At 42.3% G+C, this 20,523-nt stretch overlaps 1 protein-coding gene across 3 annotated transcripts in view; it reads right to left on the reverse strand.

Moving 5' to 3' along the window:
- Positions 1-9,107: 9,107 nt before the first annotated feature.
- Positions 9,108-20,523, reverse strand: part of RPAP1 (RNA polymerase II associated protein 1) — a 65,750-nt gene continuing 54,334 nt past the window's right edge. For 2 of the 3 annotated variants that reach the window (XM_054971962.1, XM_054971963.1), the window contains 8 exons: positions 20,067-20,176; positions 18,316-18,511; positions 15,685-15,834; positions 14,916-15,058; positions 13,342-14,146; positions 12,437-12,613; positions 10,753-10,809; positions 9,108-9,517 (listed from right to left, as the gene is read on the reverse strand). In XM_054971962.1, the coding sequence (XP_054827937.1) occupies positions 9,362-9,517; positions 10,753-10,809; positions 12,437-12,613; positions 13,342-14,146; positions 14,916-15,058; positions 15,685-15,834; positions 18,316-18,511; positions 20,067-20,176 (1,794 nt within the window). In that variant the 3' untranslated portion in view covers positions 9,108-9,361. Of the gene's footprint in view, positions 9,518-10,752; positions 10,810-12,054; positions 12,146-12,436; positions 12,614-13,341; positions 14,147-14,915; positions 15,059-15,684; positions 15,835-18,315; positions 18,512-20,066; positions 20,177-20,523 lie in introns of all 3 variants that reach the window. The other variant, XR_008596548.1, reaches the window with a different exon arrangement.

The following is a 20,523-nucleotide window of genomic DNA, read 5'->3' on the forward strand; positions in this document are numbered from 1 at the left end:
TTGGTCACAATTTATTAGCATTGACAGTTCTTAAAAACAGGACAGAACTTTCCTTTATTTATTTTGGATTTCAAGTAGTTAATGGTTCCCTGCCCCTCTATTTACTTTAAATCCCACTGACTGCCATACAGGGCTGGTGCTATTTGGCCAACTAGGTGGCCGCCTAGGGCGCAGACCTCAGAGGGGCACAGAACTGACTTGAGGGGCACAGTTTTATACAGATTAGTTTCTTGAAAATATGCAACTGACAATTTATATATATATTTAAGATAAATACCACAACAGTGCTATAGAATATAATTAATTATAACATCTTATCAAAGATGTTATAGTTTTGTTATGTTGGCAAACAGGGCTAATGGACAGGCAGCAGGAGTAGAAAACCTATTGTGCATTCCCCAGCAGGGTACGGGGAATGGTCCTCTCAAAGAAACAAAGATATTGATGCTGGAGATCTGTGCTGTGAACTTATAGCAATAGTTTGAAGTCTTCCAAAGTCTATGCCACCATAAGGAGTCATTCTCTTCATATTGCAACAAAAACTCCTGGATAGTGTACCTGATGTTTCTGTTGCTCTAAGGATCCTTCTCACACTTCCAGGGGTGAATGCAGTTTCTCAAAGCTTAAACTTATAAAAACGTATATATGCTCAAAAATGCTGCAAAAGAGACTAGTTGATTTGGCAACTATAACAATTGAACATGCCCAGACATCAGCACTTGACCTGCAGAAATTGGTGATAAAATCTGCAAAGGAAAAGGCATGCAAAATGAGATTTTGATGTGTTTGAAATGGAAACATTGAAGGGACTTGAATTTAAAAATCACAATTCACAGGATTATTCAAAATGATTTGTGATTTGTGTGCTAAAACTGTTTTGTATTTGAGAAATAAAATCAAAGATTGTTGTACTACTTATTCTCGCAATTTTTTTTAAAAAATAGCAATTTTAAGATTTGTGCTTTTCATTTTTCCCTACAATTCATCCGTTTTTGAAAATTGGTTAGCCTTGCTTAGGGCGCAAAAAAGCCTGGCAGCACCCTGCTACCGTATTTCTGTGTGTCAGATTAACAAGAACTATCATACCCAAGCAAGCCCAAGGCTTCATCCCATGTTTTCTTAAGAATACACAGAATACACACAAAAGCCTCACTGCTAAGAAATCCAGCTCCACAGACTGAAAAACAATACTCTATTTGTTGACATGTAACAATGAGTGTTTATTACCAGTTTAATTAACTACCCGTTTATTAATTACTGGGTACTGGTCCCAGTACCCAACATGCCCCCCTTCCTCAAAGATTCATTCCAATAATACCAGTCATATGGGGGGGAAATGCTATTTGATTTCTGAAATGACAAGAGTATACAATAACATGGTAAAGTGCTTTCAGTCTAGGCTGGATTCTCCTTGGACCCACAAATCCAAACAAAGGGTACATGGTTTTGTACATGCTTGGGCACCACTAACCACATAACCTATTTTGGAAAATATCTAAAGAACCAGGGAACAGCAGACCATCACTTGCATATTGCTTGTTACTACCTGGCCTGATGAGGCAGGAACATTTTTACGTAGGAGCCCTCTTGAAGTCAAGATGTTGGTAGAGAGAAATTATAAAGACAAGATGTTCTACAGAAGCTTGCTCAGGAAATAGATAGATAATAAGGCAATTTTACTCATTAGAGTAATCTCCATTCAGTAGGCAGCATTGCAAAAGAAACTGTTCACAACTGTTTTTAATAGGAGGAAATAAAGAGGATTTTTTTTTATTTTGCAACAGATGGGTTTTCAAGGTTTCAATCACTGGCAGAACAAAGATGGGAACTGACATGAAAGCGCAAGGATACCAGGGGAGGGGGGAAGTAAAGAGGACACACTGTCAGGTCTTGCCAGGTACTTCTTAAACGCTTCACTGCATCACGGGTGTGAATGAGTTAAAGCTGGTTTTATTAAAGAAGAATACCGGTATCAAGATGCTATGAGAGGAATATTGGCTGGAATAGCCCAAGGTAGCAAAGCAAGGTTAATTATAGGCCAAAGTCCCCCCTCCCCCAGTGGGAAAGAAAGTCTGTTAGGATTTTGGCGCGCAGAGCCTGGGAAGAGGGGAGGAGGGAAGGGATGAACTCTGCTCAGTCTCTTAGGAGCTTGGTGCAGTCTCTGCTGTAACTTCAAGGCCATGTTCCCAGCCTGCCAGGAAATCATAACCAAAATGGTTGCTAGCTTCAAGATAAGCAGCTAGCAACCATTCAGCAAAACAGGTTTCCCTCTGCATGTTCTCAGAGGCACACTAATTACTTCAGCAAGAAATCCACAACCTATGACAGATATGCTGGAGGCTACCCCAATACCCACAAGGCTGAGGGGCCCCCAGGAAACCCGTTTGCCTATCTAGGTAATTGGCATTCTTCCATCATTAAATACTACACATTAAACTAGGGGTCTGCAGCCTGTGGCTCCAGAACATATATGACTCAGTAAGGAACCCAAAATAACTCTTAAAACCTTTCCGTTAAGGACCATTGGAGGGATAGATGGGATGCTTGACTAACCAGTATATGAATAGCAGGAAAATATTTTTATGGGACTGATGAGCTTCTTAGAGATGCTTGACAGAAAGTGATCGTAGTTAACGGTTGCCAGTAATCCAACTATAAAACTTATTGTGCACAAGTTTAGAGCGCACTGTGCCATGCAAGATGCTCCTGTACATATTTATTACTTATTGTGAGACTCTGCATGTACTACTTCCTAATAAAGGATTCTCAAACACCTGTAGAAGCTTTATGGTTCAATAATCAACATGTCAGTTATCAGTAATGTCTAGTTATGTCAGTTATGCGAATAGATATGTAGCCAATGTAGATCTTTCAGTATAAGGGTTCAACTGATTGGACAGTGTCTCAGGCAGTGTCCTCTCCTTTCTTTCAAGACATAAATCACTGTGAAGACCTTTATTTTCTCACCAGTGCTAGGTTTCCACTAGTCTGGGAGGCCCTCTTTCCATAAAATGACAATGTTGACCAGGAGGCAACTACTGATCATTAATCTTGGTAACAACTGAAATCACATACAATGCCATAACCACATGATAGGTACACTATGGGACTGCTGTAGAAATAACCCCCTTGTGTCAAGTGCTTCCAGAAACTCTATGCGTAGTGTTCTAATTTTTTCCCGCTCACCAGTAATAGCCAATGGGGTAGAGTATGCCAGGGACACTCTCAAGGTTATGATGTGCCACCAAGGGGTGAAAAAAAACTTTCAATATCAGGATTATATAGTCAATATCAGTTTTTTTTCCTGAAGAAAAAGAATTAACATACAAAAGAATATAAGGAAGAGAATAAAGGTATGAATGAAGGTAATGGGGCTTTAATTAATTGATAGTAGGAAGAAAATTAAAATAGGATGAATAATAATACCAAACCAAATCCTCTTTATGCTTTTTAAAAAAAGCTTATTTCAAGCAGGAAAATCTGATGGCATTTTTTAAATAAGAAAACAAGAAAACAGACACAGGGTAGTGAAACATTGTATAAGCAGTATGCTAACATAATTGCAAGTAAATTTGATTATATGTCTGAGGCTTTTGAACTAAAAGCATTTTTGAATAGGATTCCGTCAAAGTGCCTGGGAAGGTGAAGATCATAGGCTGACTCTCACTGGATTCTTGAAGGGCCCCAAACTTTCAGAGTCAGAACTGCCACACTTCAAATTTTTATTTAAACACTTGCTGCTCTACAGGAAGGGAACCCCTTCTAAAGATCCTGCTGGCTTCCTGCCTGACCTTCAACCTCCCAGCCATGAACTGATCCTACTACACCTATTTTGGGGGGGTGGAGAAAGGGAACTGCCACACCCAAGCGAAGTAGTCTAGCATGTTGCCTTTCAGCATGAGTGCTGGAGGTCACCCACCCGTCCCCTTTTAAAAATTGCACTTTCCTAATTATTTAACATTTCACTTCTCTTTATAAGAAAGACAAAAATGCATAACATGAACACTGATTTTAGAAGGAGACATTAACAAGTAAATCCAGGGGGTGGAGGGGAGGTCAAGGGAAGCTTTAAAAAAAGGGTAACATTTTGCTCAGTAGTCAGAATTAAGATCTTTCTCGAGAGGAAAAAATGAATCACAGAAAACAAAAAAGTGGTACTAATACATAAACCACAAACACATTGTGACAATAATCTTGAAGGTTTATCTAGATAAAACAGATTTTCAGGAGTTTACCAGTTGTTGAAAATCCCAACCCTCAAATCCAAAAGTGAAATAGCCACCACATGTGTGACCCATGACTGATCTGGCAACAATCCTGCAAACAAAAGCAACTGACATATTCCATGGTATACTTTCCATTGTATCTCACCTGACAAAGAACATCAGCCAAAAGGACAAAGTGCCCTGTTATTTTCATAAGGCTTAACCTGGATTAGAGGGAACACATTTTGTCCCTACCTTTAAAAAAAAAGATTCAATTTGAGTTAAAAACGCACATTGTACTTTCTCTGCTTGCAAAGTATTAGGCTCCTAACAACTGAGATAAGGACACATACAACAGAAGTAAGTTTTAAAGCTTTAAGAAAAAAATATTTAATTTGCTATTGACTACTTCAAAAGCCCCAAAATTTCCTGTTTTGAGTTCAAGGCCAGCTAAAGCATATGAATTTTACTAATATTTTATTCAGCAGCACCATCTAGTGTTTTACAGAAAAGAAACATTATGAAATACTTCAAGTTGCTATAACACTAGTCTTGTTTACATTTATGCAGAGGTAGGCCTGATAGAACTCATAAAATTTTAAAGTGTACGTTTAGCTTTTTCCCCAGGACAGCAGATCACAACCTCCAAAAAGGCAGTCTTGTTGGCTGCATTCTTGGGATCCTGTTTTCTATGGAGCAAACATTTTTGCATATTCCCAACAATCCTATGATGTAGACTGGAAAAATTAGACTGATGGTTCAGTCACTTCCAAATTTTGGAACTGGGCTTTCACACACACAAACTCCTCCTAACATTTACTTGGCTTGTTGAGCCCAATTCAGAAACAAGCTAAGGACAGCTCAACCAGCCCTGGCATTGCCCCTCCCCCACTCCCCATCTGGGCAGGAGGAGGGTAGGGCAGCTAGGCTGGGCGCCGGGAGTATTGCCGGTGGGGGGGTTGGATAGGGGCCTGGGAATGTTTCACCCTGTGCCTCCCCTCGTGGCATTAGTCGAGGGGAGGATCGGGAAGAGATCAGCGACTCCCCCCTCTTCCAGCCCCTCGGTCACCGCTTCCAAGGCCCTGCGCATGTGGCGGGAGCCCCACCCCGTGGCCACTGCAGGACCTTGGGAGGGCCTCACAACCACGCTGAGCTTTCCCACAGCAGCAGCAAGCTCCTCAGGCGGCTTGGCACCACAGCGCTGGGTATTTCCACCACTGGGCTGAGGCTTCCTGGGCCTCTGAAAGCCCTGAGACAGCGGGAAGGCCCGGGCCTCTGGAGGCCCTGAGGAGGCAGCGGGGTGGCAAACCGTTTTGCCCCTGAATTGCTTCTTATCCCCGTGTACTGCACCTAAGCGAGGATAAGAAGTTTGCCTTTTACGTCTTAGGATGCCTGCCTGTATGTGGGTGCTGATAGAATCATGAGAGAGGGGTTCAAGATGCACCACAATTCTGATACAGCCTGGACTACAGTTGACTGTTAAATAGAAACTCCAGAAGTATCAACATGGTACAGAAAGTACTATCTTATCCTCAGGCCTCTGCATGTCTGAGTTAGTCTGTTTATATAACTTATATAAATGGTACTGACTACTGGTGATACAGTAGAAGTCTTGATTTGCTGTCTGACAGCTGTGGTTAAATGACTGAAAGCAAACAGATTGAAACTAAAGCCAGAGACAGAAGTGATAATGATTGAGAAAGTGAAGATATTGAAGGACATTATGCTCCCTACTTTGGCTTCAGTTGACCCTTTCAGACCTAGGGATTATACTGGATCCTGCACTGCTGCTAGAGAAACAAATTAATACAGCTGCAAAAAATGCCTTCTTCCAACTCAGACTAGCCTGGAAGATGGCCCCCTATCTTGACATGGCTAATTCTTCACTTGAATCCACAGCATGGTAACACAGACTAGACTATTGCAAAGCAGTCTATGTAGGTTTCCCTTTGAAGTCAACTCAGAGACTCCAGTTGGTGCAGAACACCATAGCTCAGTTATTATCAGGAGCTAGATGGATGCATATTACTTCCATTCTGTGGTTACTCCATTGGTTACCCATCAGTTTCCAGGATCCATTCAAGGTTTTGGTGATCACACACAAAGCTCTTCACAGCCTTGGTCTCTCATATCTATGGAACCATCTCTCTCCCCATGTTCCATCATGGCAGCTTCACTCAGGTGAATAGGGCTTTCTGCAAGTGCCATGGACAAAATCAGCAGCTGCTCATACATGTGCATTCACCTTATGAAATGGTCTACCTGAGGTCAGGAAAGCTCCCAGTCTCCTGGCTTTCTGCAAACTATGCAAAACTGACTTATTCAGGAGGACTTTCTACTCCAAGATGCCGATAAGGGACAGGGACTACAGACTATGCTATTGGGTACTGTCTGCTAATGTAGATGTATTCCTACTGGGTAGTTTCCACATTGGGTAGTTTCCATATTGTCATGTTAATTACTTATGCTTTGTTTCAGAAGTCATCTCTGTGTTAAGTTTTATGCTTGTTTTCAAATGTTTTGCTACCATACCCTATTGTATCTGTTCATTTAATGTCCTAACTGTTGATTATGTTTTGCTCAGTCAATGTCCTAGCTGTGGGTTACATTGTATTCATTTGCACTATGTAATCCATTTTAGGTTTCATCAAGAAAGGTAGACTATACATACATACAATGCGTTTCCATTTTCTCCAGCTTCCTTCTGGCTAAAGGCTCTACTTTACCTAAACATTTTCCAAAAGTTTTTAAAAAAATATTCAGTTGTATGTTTTAGCCCTTCTTCTCAGGCACCATCCCCCTACTCCTCTATTGGTGCAATTTCCCCCTCCAAATCCCGTTAACCGATCACAAGGTCCAAAGGGGGCCTGGGAAATGTAGTCACTCTAGTACAGGCTTCCTGGAGCCACTAGGCCTCACTTTGCAGGCCCAGGCTCATAACAGCAATGGATGAACTTTGTTAGAAAAAGTTGTAGGGAAGAATATATGTAGATTGTTCATCAGTTACCTTACTCTTTGTAGGGTTTCCCAGGTACCTGCCACTGGCAGACAAACTCCTGGGGATTTGCCCCCTTGTCCACTGATTGCCCAGCGATCGGTGGGAGGGGGCAAGTTCCCAGAGGTTGCCTGCCCCTGACAGGCACCTCAAGAATGCACGCCATGTGCACACTGCTAAGAAGCACAACATCATCACTTCTGGAAGTGACGTGCCAGCCGTGGGAGCGTTCCCATGCTTCATTTGGGGCCGATTTAGGCCCCAAATGGGCCAAATCAGCCCTGTGAAGAGCACGAGTGCTCGCGCAGCCAGCGTGGTGACATCACTTCTGGAATTGATGTCTTCACGCCGGTTCTAGAATGCGCTCCTGTGGGCACAAGGTGCCAGGTCCCCAATCCTTCTGGCGGGGGATAGAGGGACCTGGCAACCCTACCCATTTGTCATGGTTTTTTTCTTAAGGATGATGAAAAAGGCTAAGTGATCAGCATTCACAGGTCTTTGGAAAGAATAAGTAGGGGGAAAAAACAGTATTTGCTACTTCCTTCCTTAGATTTTATGAGATATTGAATTGCAGCTGAGAGAGGTAACTCAAAAACCAACATACAGAAAACAAGCACTTGTCCTGCTCAGACCCCACTTGAATCCCTCAACAGCTGTTTAGTGTCTCCTGGCTATGCTGCTGAGCTGCCATTGTGGTGTAGGTGGGAGTGTTCCTTTGTGGAATTTATCGTAACAAGGATCCTGTTGGATGGGAGAAAGCTTTTGCTCTTGCACTGTGAATTTCCAACCAACCACACACTTATTTTTCTTTTCCTATGGGGGAGTGGCTGGCTGCAGTTGCCAAAACTTTCTGTCATGTGAAAGATAATTTTATTACATATAATAAGGTTAAATAAAGAGAGAGAGAAAGTTCATACATGGAGAGCAAGAGACAGATGTAGAAAGAGGCAGGTGGCTTTATACGGAGACTAGACTTCTAGTGTAGTTTCCTGAAACATCTGACACAAAAAAGCTGCAGGACTTAGCAGACTGTGCCAATCACTACCCAAAGAACTATTTCAGAAAGTCAGCTTCTTCCTTGCTGGACATGGCCAATTCTACTGCTTAAGCTGGGAAAGTATGAGACTGATGTTTCAGATCAATATGAGAAAATTAGAGGAACAGGTTGAGGTAAGCTCCCTTACTAGAGTGTTACAACAGGATTTGAGTCCAGTGCCACCTTAGAGACCAACATGATTTGCAGAGTGTAAGTTTTCAAGAGTCAGAGCTCCCTTCTTCAGACACGAGTGAATGAAGATACCCAAGCCTTATATCCCAACCAAAGGTGGGTGGGGTGTTACAAGGGAGGGCATCAGCCGGTGAAGGTACAAAGCAGCTTGATTAGATGGGAGGGGCATAGCAAAGGAAGATATCAGAATGTAAAGATACAATGCAACTTGATTAGAGCATCTGTAGTGAGTTAAGAATCCAAATTTGTGTTCAACCCCCCCGGGGGGGGGGCGGGCAGGGAGACATGTCCATTGTTCTGAATTTGTGAATGAACTCCTTTTCAGCAATCTCACATTGTAATCTCCCCTTGATGTTTCTGTTTGAGGACAGCCACTTTTAGGTCAGCAATGGAAGATTCAGATATTCTCCCACTGGTTTTTAAGTGTTGTGATTTCCATTGTCAGTTTTCTGTCCATTTAACCTTCTGTGTAGAGACTGAACTGTCTGTCCAATTACTAGAGTGTTATAAATCGATGTATCCTAACAATAAGTACTATACAAACACTATTGTACTGATTATTGGATGTCAGATTCTATTGATTCTATTGACTTACTCTGTATAATCTACCTTGAGTCCCAGTGAGAAAGGCAGATATAAATAATGTAAATAAATAAAAGAAAATGTCAATGGAATTTTATTTATCAAAAACAACTTGCCAAAGTTCTCTCTCAGTAACATACACTTGTTTCTTTCATTTTTTCCCCACCATGAAACTTCATTGTCTGGTGATGGGAAGATATTCCTCGCTTTACGAAGGCTGGGCCAGACCAAGGTTCACAGAGCAAATCCTTTTTCTTTTGTTCAGGGGAAACAGCATGGAGATCACCAAGCTCTCCCACTGGCTTAACACTGCTACCCTTTATTGCCCCATCCAGCTGTAGAGATTCTTCGCTACAAATCGGAGAGCAGTGGGCCCTCTTTATGCTCCTTCTTAGTGACTGTGTGCAGGTGCTTTAGCCGAATGGGAGGAAGCTGTTCATGAAGGTCAAACCCTACTGGACTATCCTTGTTGGGCAACTTGTAATAGAGAAGATGCCTCTTCAACACCTGCAAGAAATAAATTGAGAAGAGTCGAAAGGAAGAAGGAAAATGCAGAAGGCTTTCCCAGTGGATTCAATATAAAATACTGGAAACTCTTTCTGGACAATACTACATGTTGGGGGGGGGGAAGGGGCAAGGGAATGCACAGAAATGTGCTTAGTCCTGGTGTTGTTTATCTAATTAGCACATCTGTTTTAAAATTCACATTTTATCTGTATCCAGTACTAAAATGCTGGTTAAAAACCTTGTAAGCATAGCTATGGACTCTGCTATTTGAACTGAATGGTAATAAATTTCAAGTATTCTAAGTGCTTCATACATAACTGTATTAATCTTTAAACTGGCTACTTTTGGCCAAAAATAATACAGGCAAAAATTATTTTCCTTTATGATGGACAGTTTGCCTAAGATCTTCAAGTGAGTAGGTAGCTGCAGTCAAATCTGAACTCAAGCCTTCCCAGTTCACTTCTTGAATTCATTGGGCTGTTCTTGTGGATCAAATAAGGGCCTGTGAATTCTCCCCCCACTTTACAGCACAACTTTAGGTATACTCATCTAACAGCAAATTGGGGGGGGGGGAACCTGAACAAACCCAAGACAGTGGGTTGGATCCAGAAAATTTTTCACTTGCACTGGAGTTCCTCTGCAAACAGAAATGCAAGAAAAAGAATATTTGCTGCTTGCACTAAGTCAAAACTTATTGTGTCCCCACTTGTGTTGCCATTTGCTCAACATCTTGTGCAACCAATTTGGGGGCACTATAATATATAGGAAAGAAAGCACAAGGTGTTGAACCAGAACTTGCACATGCAGAACCCTGCTAAGTTCATTTATGTTTCTGCATTACTGGATCCAAGCCAAAATCCATATGACTCCTCAAAAGTGTGCTCTGCATGGGCCCATATTTGAATCATATGTTCCCACTGAGGCTGGTTTACGAATTTGGCTCTTAACACTAAAGTGGAATTGCCCAAAACAAAAAGAGTGCATGCACATTTTTTTTTGACATTCTTCCTTGCAGTTTGCATCATCCCTACTGACCCCATGACTCCACTGATCTGCTGTCTGAACAGGGAAAAAGAGTTGGTACAGAAATTAGCACAACTGTTTGCAGTAAGCCAAGGGGCTGAATCAAGGAACACAAGTCCAGGCATACACAGACATACCCCATAAACACAATGTGATAATACTGCAGCTGTAAAAAGCAATTATTAATATTAGGATCCATGTTGAAAGCCTACCTCATCCACCAAGAGCCAGGTCTTTTCCAACATGTTTTTTCGGGCAACATCAATCTCCTGTGATAAAATACAGAAAACATTAGACATCAGAGCTTTATAGCTGCTTCAGTAGTAGCAAAAACTTTGATGCTCTGGTACTCCTGTCCTTTTATCATAGACAAAATTGAATATGCAACAGCTGAAATCTTCATGCATAAGAAATGCCCTGATCTATGGCCCAGACAGGACTCCATAAACCAAGTATACATGTAGCCTCATGTTCACGTTGCCTGCAAGGCAGCAATGGGAAAAAAGTCAGGACAGAGCTACTTTGATGAGATTCCTGAAGCCATAAACAATGTGTGAGCTCTTGCCACAGACTACATCCCTTGATGTTCAAGTGGGTGCAGCTGGGGTGAGGCAGAGAGTGTTCAGCACACTGCCTGGCTTGCCTGGGGGCAGAGCACCACTCCTGTCCCCCTAGAGGTTTAGTGGCACAGGTTGGAGGATGCTCAGTTGCATTACATGGCTTGGCGCTACTGCATGGCCCTCTGGTTTTAAAAAATGAGTGAGAAGCAATACAAAGCATAAGAAACAATGTTTTCATCACAAGATGTAAGACAGCCAGTGTACTGTAGACTAGGACCGGGGGGCCAGCAACTCTCACTTTGAGCTTAATTTATATCACAGGATTGCTGTATGGATTAAACTGGGAGCCGGGGAGACCATATTCCCAATCCCGACCTCTTTGGAGGTAAGGCAGGGTACAAATCCAATAACATAAGCAAATAAGATTTTTTAAAATCTCTTGTACAGGATTATCAATATGAATGAAAATGGTAATTATTTATCATCTATATTACTTATTATATTTTTTAATATTTGCAATACAAGTATAATAAAATGCTTTTTCATAACAGAAATATAGTTTTCACGATTACCACAAAAACTACAATGATGCACATACAACTCATAGTATGCACAAAGCACAACACGAGCTAATAAAAAAGTTAAATGGCCCTCAAAATGGTTCGAGCTGGGAATTCCTGGACAGAACGGTAACGGGTAGGCACAGGATGGCTGCAGCTCTGAGCTCCATTCTGGGTTTTGCTATGTTGCCTTTGGAACATGTAGATTCTGCCCATCTTCAACATGAAGGACTCTCACCAAGGTCAAAGGGAGGTCAAGTACTGAACCCCTTCAAGCAACCTAACTCAAACCGCATTTCCATAATAATAATTTGTTCACCACTCTGAGTGGGGCAATAATCTCTCTAGAAGAGCAGTATATAAACACACAGTTGATGTTATTATTATTACTCACTGACTGCAACTGTCATTGTGAATTGGAAAAACATCAGAATTCTCTCTGACATCACTTGGCCTCATACCATGATCCCATAAGGGTTTTTTCCCTAGAAAAACAGTAAGTTATAATTCCCACAAGAACAAAAATGCTGCAAACTCTTTGCAGTACATATTAAAAGGCTTTGAGGGGTAAATTGGACAGAGGACTCTGGAAATGTGTGCTGGCATTGAAGCACAAGATATTCAGCATACAAAGTGTTCTAGTTTTAAAAGCCGCTTGCTTTTAACATTATCACCAACAAAAAGACACAGACACAGCGCCGGGAAGACATATGCACAACAGGAACAGTATGTATTATGGCCAGACTTTTTCATTTTACTGAAAGACTGTCACATACCTGTGTGGTGCTTTCCTGAGAGAAAATGAAGCTGTTCACATGAGCCACGGCAACCACATAGAGTACTGGACACCAGCTCTGCCGCAAGACGCCTGTGACCAGTGTCTGGAAGTACTGCCTTATGAGGTTCAGATTGTCCTCAGGTGGAGAAAGGTACAGTTCCAGAGGTATAGGAAACTGCAGCAAAGCCAAGAAAGAAACTTCACCTTTCCTGAAATATTCTCTGCACAAAAGAAAACTGGACTTGATCCATATTAATTAGCAGAGTGGATCAGGAGCAACCCTAGAGGACAAGGTTTGCCTGAACTTAGGGTGAATTAACCTTGCAGAAACTCCATTTATGACAAACAATGCAGGGAGGGCATGTGGCTTAATGAGAAAACATCTGCTTTGCATGCAGAAGGTCCTAAGTTCAATCCCTGGCAGCTTTGGCTAAAATGTCTGCGTAGCAGGCAATGAAAAAGACTTTTGCTTGAGACTGGATAGCTGCTGCCAGTCAAAGGAGACAATAATGACAGCACAATGTCTCAGTATTAAGACAGGTGTGTGAGGAATTGGGCAGTTGATTCCTCACAGTATGATTTACATACAGTACATAAAATGTATTTAAACACTGATTTATGCTAATTAAATTTATTTATGAAATGAAACCTTTTTGCAAATGTACACTCTTGCATGTGGTGAGATGAATCATAATCAGGGTACAGAGCGAAGCAAACAGATGCTCCACTGTGGATTTGGCATTCATTAGCCATGTATCAACTCAAATCTTGCTACACTTAAAAAAAATTCTTTTAGCTTTGCATGGAAGCAGAGGAAGTAGGATATATACTTTTAAAATAAACGAACAAATATATTTCGTTGATTGGGCAAACAGTCCATCCAGGAATACTCCTGAGACCTACCTGTTGGAGTGGAACTCCTAAGGACCGCAAGGTGCTTACATGCTCTCCAAAGACAGCCATCCTTAGTTGGACATTGAACCGCCTTTGTAAGGGAAGCAGCACAAAGACTCCGAAGAGGGGGTCTCCAAAGGAGACACCTTCAAACTGTTCCAAGAGATTGATGTAGAGGTCATAGAAAGAAGCTAAACCAGGGAGGGGAGCATCCAAGTTCAAGGAGTCCAAGACTTTTGTGCAGCAGTAAAGTGACAGAAGAGCAGCTGTGTAGCAATGGACGGCACCTTCCAAGAACAAGTCACTGCCAGTGAGGAACACACACATAAGCCTTGCAAGTTTAGCTGCAGCTGAGATTCCCTGAAGAATTCTGGCTCTCCAGGTCTCCAAGAGGAGGACCCACTGCAAGTTCCGGGTCACAATGTTCACCAGATCTGCTGGAAAGGAATTTACAACAGCCCACTGTGTTTCTGCACCTGTCACTTTGTTATAGAGGCTGATAAGCGGAAGGAAAGGCCAATCAGAAGGTAGAATAGGTCCTCTGACCTCAGGAAGAAGCATGGATTGGACAAGGTGAGTTCTTCCTTGATAAGCATCTCTGGACCGAGCAAGCGCAGGCTCCAAGTAAACAAAATGAGAGAGGTAGCAGGCTTGGATAAATGGGAGATGCTGGTATGCTTCTTTCAGCAAGACTCCACGACTGGGATGGGGAGAAATGGCAGCCACTGAGCCTGGCTGTGTCAGCTTTGCCCTTGTGCCCAGGTGCAGGATGTCCGAGAAGTCAGCAGCTTCTGGTCCCCCAGCTTGGCCTTCACTGTTAAAAAAAAAAGAGAGATGGATGTTGGTACTTCCCCTTTATCAACCAAGAGAGGCATATTGCTATTTTCCTATATCACAGCAGTAATCCCCAACAGAGTGCATTATCTCCCTGTTAGCCAATGAAGATGCAGCAGGATACCAAACTGTTGCCTGAAGAAACATTTTGTGCTGTTAATATGAACTTGTTAATTGCCTTGCTGGATTAACACTGGAGATCAATCTAGTCCAGCATTCAATCTTCATCAGTGACTAGATGGAAACCTCTGGGGAGCTCACAAAAAGGACATCACGCTGAGTTAAGAACGTAAGAACCTGGATTAGATCAAAGGCCCACCACCTAGATCAGTATCCTGTCTCACGCTGAGGCCAACCAGTTGCCCTACAAGGCCAAGAAAAGAGGGCACAGAGGCCAAGGCCTTTCCCTCATGTTGCTTCCTGGCATGGTATTCAGAGGTTTATTGCCTCTGAATGTGAAACTTCCATTTAGTCAAAATAACTTACCTAAATCATAAATCACACCCTAAGGCCAAACAATCCTCTCTGAGAGGAATCATCCCCTGAGTTAAGAAGAACCCTGGTTTTAGATTAAACTCCCTGGATCAAGACCCCGGCCCCTGCTGGGTTACTTCTGGCAAGTAACCAGGCTCTTCTATAAACCCTTTCCCCCTTCTTTCCCAAAGGATTTATCTGCATCTCAAACTCTACAGTAGAAATGGGGTTACTCAAGGGAAGTAATAGGAAAGAAAGGTGAGAGGGAAACTTACGGAATCAGTTTTGGATTAAAGGCAAGGCCCAACAGAAGCTTGTGAGCCAGATGCTCACTGCCTGGCAACAAACGGCTTAACAAAACCATGGCAACATAGTGATGCAGTGAAGCATGCTGGCCATAATCTGGACAAGCAGCTGCCTGTGCAAGAAACAAAAATGCTGTTAAAATGTTGCAATAAGTTCCAGTGACACAGGTATAGGAAGGTGGAGGAAGGACTCATTGTGCCAGGAATAAAGTATTCAGTATTAAGTTGTAAAAGGGAACCATTTTTAAATCAATGCCCTCAACACTTATGACCCGCTTAATATCTTCAGAATCTTCCCACAGCTCCTAAGTCACCCCAGCACTAAACTATTTTGTACTAGATACGTTAGGTATGGCAACAGATGTGGCAACGCAGAGACGTTGGTTTGCCAATATTTGAAGTTTGACAGCCTTTTCCAAAGTAAATGACACACATTACTTTGTGGTTGGTATAAACAAGAACATTATAAGAACAGCCCAGACAACTTGCGCCATCTGAAAAAGTCCTTGGATCAGACTCCTTTGTATCTCTGCGTGTTATTAATAATCCATTATGTTGTGCTCATGTGTGTTGAAAGTTGGAGATGCACAACATTTTGTGGCTTCTTTTTTCATATGAAAAATGAGGGGCATTAAAATAAATCAGTGGGCCCCGTTGTCCTCTCTACTCATGCTCCCCCTTTCCAAATAAGTTTGTATTTTTAGCAATTCAGGATATATGTTTGAAACATGGAGCTTACCATCTTCTGAGCTAAGGCAAGCACAAAATATTGCAGGTGGTATTCATGGCGCAAGAGCCACACTGTGGAGTGGAATATAGAAGGTGGGCCAATGGTCCAGCTCTGGAGCAGGTAATCATTCAGGCCTTTAGAATCCAGCACGGAGACATACTGTAGAAGACAGTTACCAACAGTTATATTAGAGAGAATATAACCTTTTTTTGCTTCTTAGACTCACCCTGTAGCAAGCACTGGCAGCAACCCTCTCAACTTGCAGTTGCTCCACAGGGCAGGGCCACAAAGTCAAGAGTCCCTCTAGAAGCCAAGAAGTGGGAGTATCTAAAACCAAGAGAGGGGGGAGGACGGCTGGGGCTCACTATAGCTGCCCAGATTTTTAATGCTCTCTTGACATCCAATTGGCTGTCAAAGAGCAGCTGAGGCACCAGCATGTACCTTGACAGCAGGGCTCTTTAAATCCTCACCTGCTGCACAGCTGATCAGCATAACGGGGGCAGGGACTGCATGAGGCTGTGAGCCAAACTACACGAGACGAATTACACGAGGATGCTCAAGGGAGACGCAATGGTAGCCGGGAAGTGTAGTTTGAATTTCATCTCTCTCTACAGAGCTGGCAAAGATGGCTCCTCAGAGGTTTTGTTAATTTCACCTCTCTACAGAGACCACTTCTCAGAGGGTTTGCTAATAACTAACAGAGCCTTCTGGGAGGCAAAGAGGAAATCAACAAACCCTCTGAGGAGCAATCTTTGCTGGCTCTGTAGAGAGATGAAATTAACAAACCCTCTGAGGAGCAATCTTTGTTGGCTCTGTAGAGAGAAGTGAAATTCTAACTACGCTTCCTGGCTAACGTTGCGTCTCTCTTCACTTGAGCATCCTTGTGTAATTTGTGTAGTTTAGCTCTGAGTCAGGAAAGGGGGATAGATGCCTAGAAATTAGCACCCACCTATCAAGCTCTACAGGGCTTGTGCAGCCTGCAAGGCTGTCTTTAAAGGTGGAGGGCCTTGGCCAGGTAGGACACAATGGCTGTGTTCTCTTAATGAGGAAGTAAAGTACCAAGGACAGAGGAAGAGGACTTGGGTGTCAGCCTAATCTTCTCCCCTCTCACTTGAGAGACCTAGCAGACTGTGGCAGCAGATTGAAGGGAAAGAGGGGTTGGAGCCCCCCCCCCCAAAGTTTTTGGGCTGCTTAATAAACAGGAGTCACACATGCAGCAATCAGCTGCTAGAGCCTGTTCTTTCAAGGAAGTTACCAAGGAAGAAATGCAGCCAGACCTTCATACACTCAAGATACCTGAACCCAAACAGGGAACTACAGAGTTCCCTCTTGGTTTAGGACCCATTACGCACCTGACCAATCCAAGAATCACAAAGGTATAGCCTCACATGATTATCCCAAAAATGAAAAAAACACAACATCCCAAAGCTGCTATTTAGCAATTTAAAACATTCATAAATCTTCCCCACTCCTCCACTTGAAGCCAGCTGGGTGACCTTGAGTCAGTCACAGCTTCTAGGAGTTGTTTCAGCCCCATCCACCTCACAAGGTGTTTTGTTGTGGGGATAATGATAACATACTTTGTAAACCGCTCTGAGTGGGCATTAAGTTGTCCTGAAGGGCGATATATAAATCAAATATTATTATTGTTGTTGTTGTTTATGGTTGACCCTTTTGCCACAGAAGAATAAGCATTCAAGTCTGAATAAATGAGTAGCCTGTCAGTGCCCAAATCAGGCTGGTTAGTAAGATGTCTTTATTAATTCTAATACCGTCACATCCCAGATAGTTTCTGGCAAGACGTAATATCTGGTTTTTTGCTTGCATGAACAGGATGATGACAACATAATCAGAATCTTTCCTGCTCATCTGTGTCCAGGGGTGGGGTGGACTAGGGTCAAAACTGTTCTTATGCATAATGTAGGGTACAGTATTGTAAATCTTGGCACCCACTGAATGCAGACTTGTAGATCTGCTCTGGTGTTCGCAAAGGCTGTATTCAAGAGCCAGTGGTGTTATATCACTGGAATATATTTTGTAGACAAAATGTCAGAAATGCACATTTGTAATATTAACATTTCTTTAGGAATTGGCATTCCAGAAGTTTAGAATTTTTCCCTGCTAGATTATAAATTTATTCAGTAACATTTCATCCTCCCCTCATTCCTACTACCAGGTCCATAATCTTCATACTTGTATCAGCCAATTACTAATCACTAGTATTTTCTAGCCTTTCCACCTGCCCACTACTTTGATTCTTTCTGTAGTTGGCAACCACTTCTACTGTGTATTGTGTTTTTTGAGTAAGACAATGGTGGATCAGATGGAATATAACTATACAAACTACTATACAAGCAACTTTTAACTTTAACTTATTTATTAAAGTATGTCTATCTTGTTTTCCCATTCCCCTCAAGGAGGCCTAAATATGTTTTAGTGGGGCTCACCCAACATACCTCTGGATTTATACCAGTCTGCTTGATCACCACCACACTACCATCGGGCTCCTGTGACTCTCTGTTTTGTAATGACCAGGCTAACCCTGCCATTGCTAGAGAGTCTGAGATATGGCACCTGTCGAAATGCAACAGTGCCCTTCCTCTATACAAACAGTAGCCTAATAAAAAGATGGTAACTCACCTTGCCAATCAGCCCTTTATGGATGTGAGTGATGTTGTTGACAAGGACAAGGAGGGCAGTAAGAAAGGCAAATGGTGATTTCGAGCCCACTAAACTCAATGGGGACTTGCCTCCAGTGCAACTCAGAGACACAATACTGGGGAGAGACTCTGGTGCTGGGGAATAGGATAAAGGATTGCACAGAACTGAGCATGGCCTGTTTTTTTGGAGGGGGGGGAGAGGGAAGAGAGAAAAGAGAAAAAGAAATAATGATACACCAAAAAGTTACTTTCACTGAGAAAAAAGCTACTCCTTAAAAAAAAAACCTACTTAGTAAGCCATCTCAAAATAAATACAATGTAGCTGTACTTCAACGTGGTGTTGAAATTTAATGTTTTGCCAGCACTGATGGATACTTGATTGATTCATTTTAAACGCAACAATAATGGCATTTAGCTCACCATCAATTATTTCAAACAATTTCAGGGTCATATTTTTATTTCAATAAGTTTGCTTTTAACTGCATGGAAAATTTATACACCCCACAGTAAGCAGCAATAGCTGGTTCATTACATTTTAATGTGGCCAGAGGTCCTGCTATATATAGTTCTGAAAGCAAATCCAACATGTGAAAAAAAACCTCCACTATAGAGCAAAGCACAGCAGAAAAGCTTGCTGTTCTTATTAAAAAAAGTTCTTTGCAAAATTCTTTGCAACAGAGAGAGATAAACTACAAAATTCAATATTTATTTATTTTTATATTATTTATAGTCCAGGGTACGGAGCTTTCAAGAGTCAAAGCTCTCTTTGTCAGACTGGACTCTTGAAAGCTTGTACCCTGGAAATCTAGTTGGTCTTTAAGGTGCTACTTGACTACAGACCAACATGGCTACCCACCTGAAATTAATTTCACTGAAATTCTAACAGAGTGGGCTCTACCCTATAAAAACTTCTATCAACAAATCCAACGTGCCACAAGGCACTTTTTCTACAACAGACTCATGAGACTACTTCTATGGTTAGACTTCACCTACAGTATTGTGTTCAATTTGGGGCACCACAATTTAAGGATATAGACAAGCTGGAACATGTTCAGTGGAGGGCAACAAAGATGGCGAGGGGTCCGGAGGCCAAGTCCTATGAGGAATGGTTGAAGGAGCTTGGTTTGTTTAGCCTGGAAGAGAGACGGCTGGGAGGTGATATAGCCATCTTCAAGTACTTGATCGCTACTTTGGGGTCAGGAAGCAATTTTCTCCAGGCCAGTTTGGCCAGGGATCCTGGAGGTTTTTTGCCAACTTCTGGGCATGGAGTAGGGGTCACTGGGGTGTGGGGGAGAGGTAGTTGTGAATTTCCTGCATTGTGCAGGGGGTTGGACTAGGTGACACTGGATATCCCTTCCAACTCTATGATTCTATGATTCCAATGACACTGCTCTGAACTCTACGAACAAGAGAGCAAAATTCTGCAAAGTAACCTATATTCTGCGATCAAAAGCAGAACATCATGACCTAATTCTATACAGATTAGCATATATTAATTTTACATGCTTTAATTCCACTTATTTCAATAATGGAGAAACTGATATAGCAAATGGAAGCAAAATCATAGAACACCCGGAGCTTGGCCTATTGGATAAAAGGAAATTCAGATTTGCTGAGCTGCTTTTGTAACCTAGGAACCTATAGTATCGTACCACCTCTGGGCAGGATGAGGAAGAAAATGAGTACCTCTGGTTTAATGACCTGAGGCAGAATTGCTGGGAACATCATTACCTTAGCATTTCCCACTGAGTCTGCATGGCTGGTTGGCTGAGGAAAGGCAACACCAACTCAAGCGTCAGACGTTCCACTTCCTCCAAGCAGTCCACAGGATTTACTGACGGCTGTGGAGAACACAGAAAAAGAGATTCTATGAAGACTTTCATACAAAGATAGTAATTCACAGCTGGTAAGAGTCAGATCAGTTGACTTTGCTTCCTTCTCATTTTAGAACACTACAGATGCATCATGTTAACCTCTAGGACAACATATTACCATGCACGTATGAAAATCTTCTAACATGTTTGCCTACGGATGTTTCTTTAGAGCACTCAAATACAAGCTGTGCCATTGGACAAGGACTGGGCCACCAATGCACAAGCCAATGGTACAAGCTAAGGCTAGACAATGCCAAGTATCTGACAAAACCCAGACATGGAGTCCCTTCCATTTGGCCAATCACTTTGCTCCT

This window comes from Eublepharis macularius, chromosome 2, assembly GCF_028583425.1.
Source record: "Eublepharis macularius isolate TG4126 chromosome 2, MPM_Emac_v1.0, whole genome shotgun sequence".
In the NCBI taxonomy this organism is placed as follows: domain Eukaryota; kingdom Metazoa; phylum Chordata; class Lepidosauria; order Squamata; family Eublepharidae; genus Eublepharis; species Eublepharis macularius.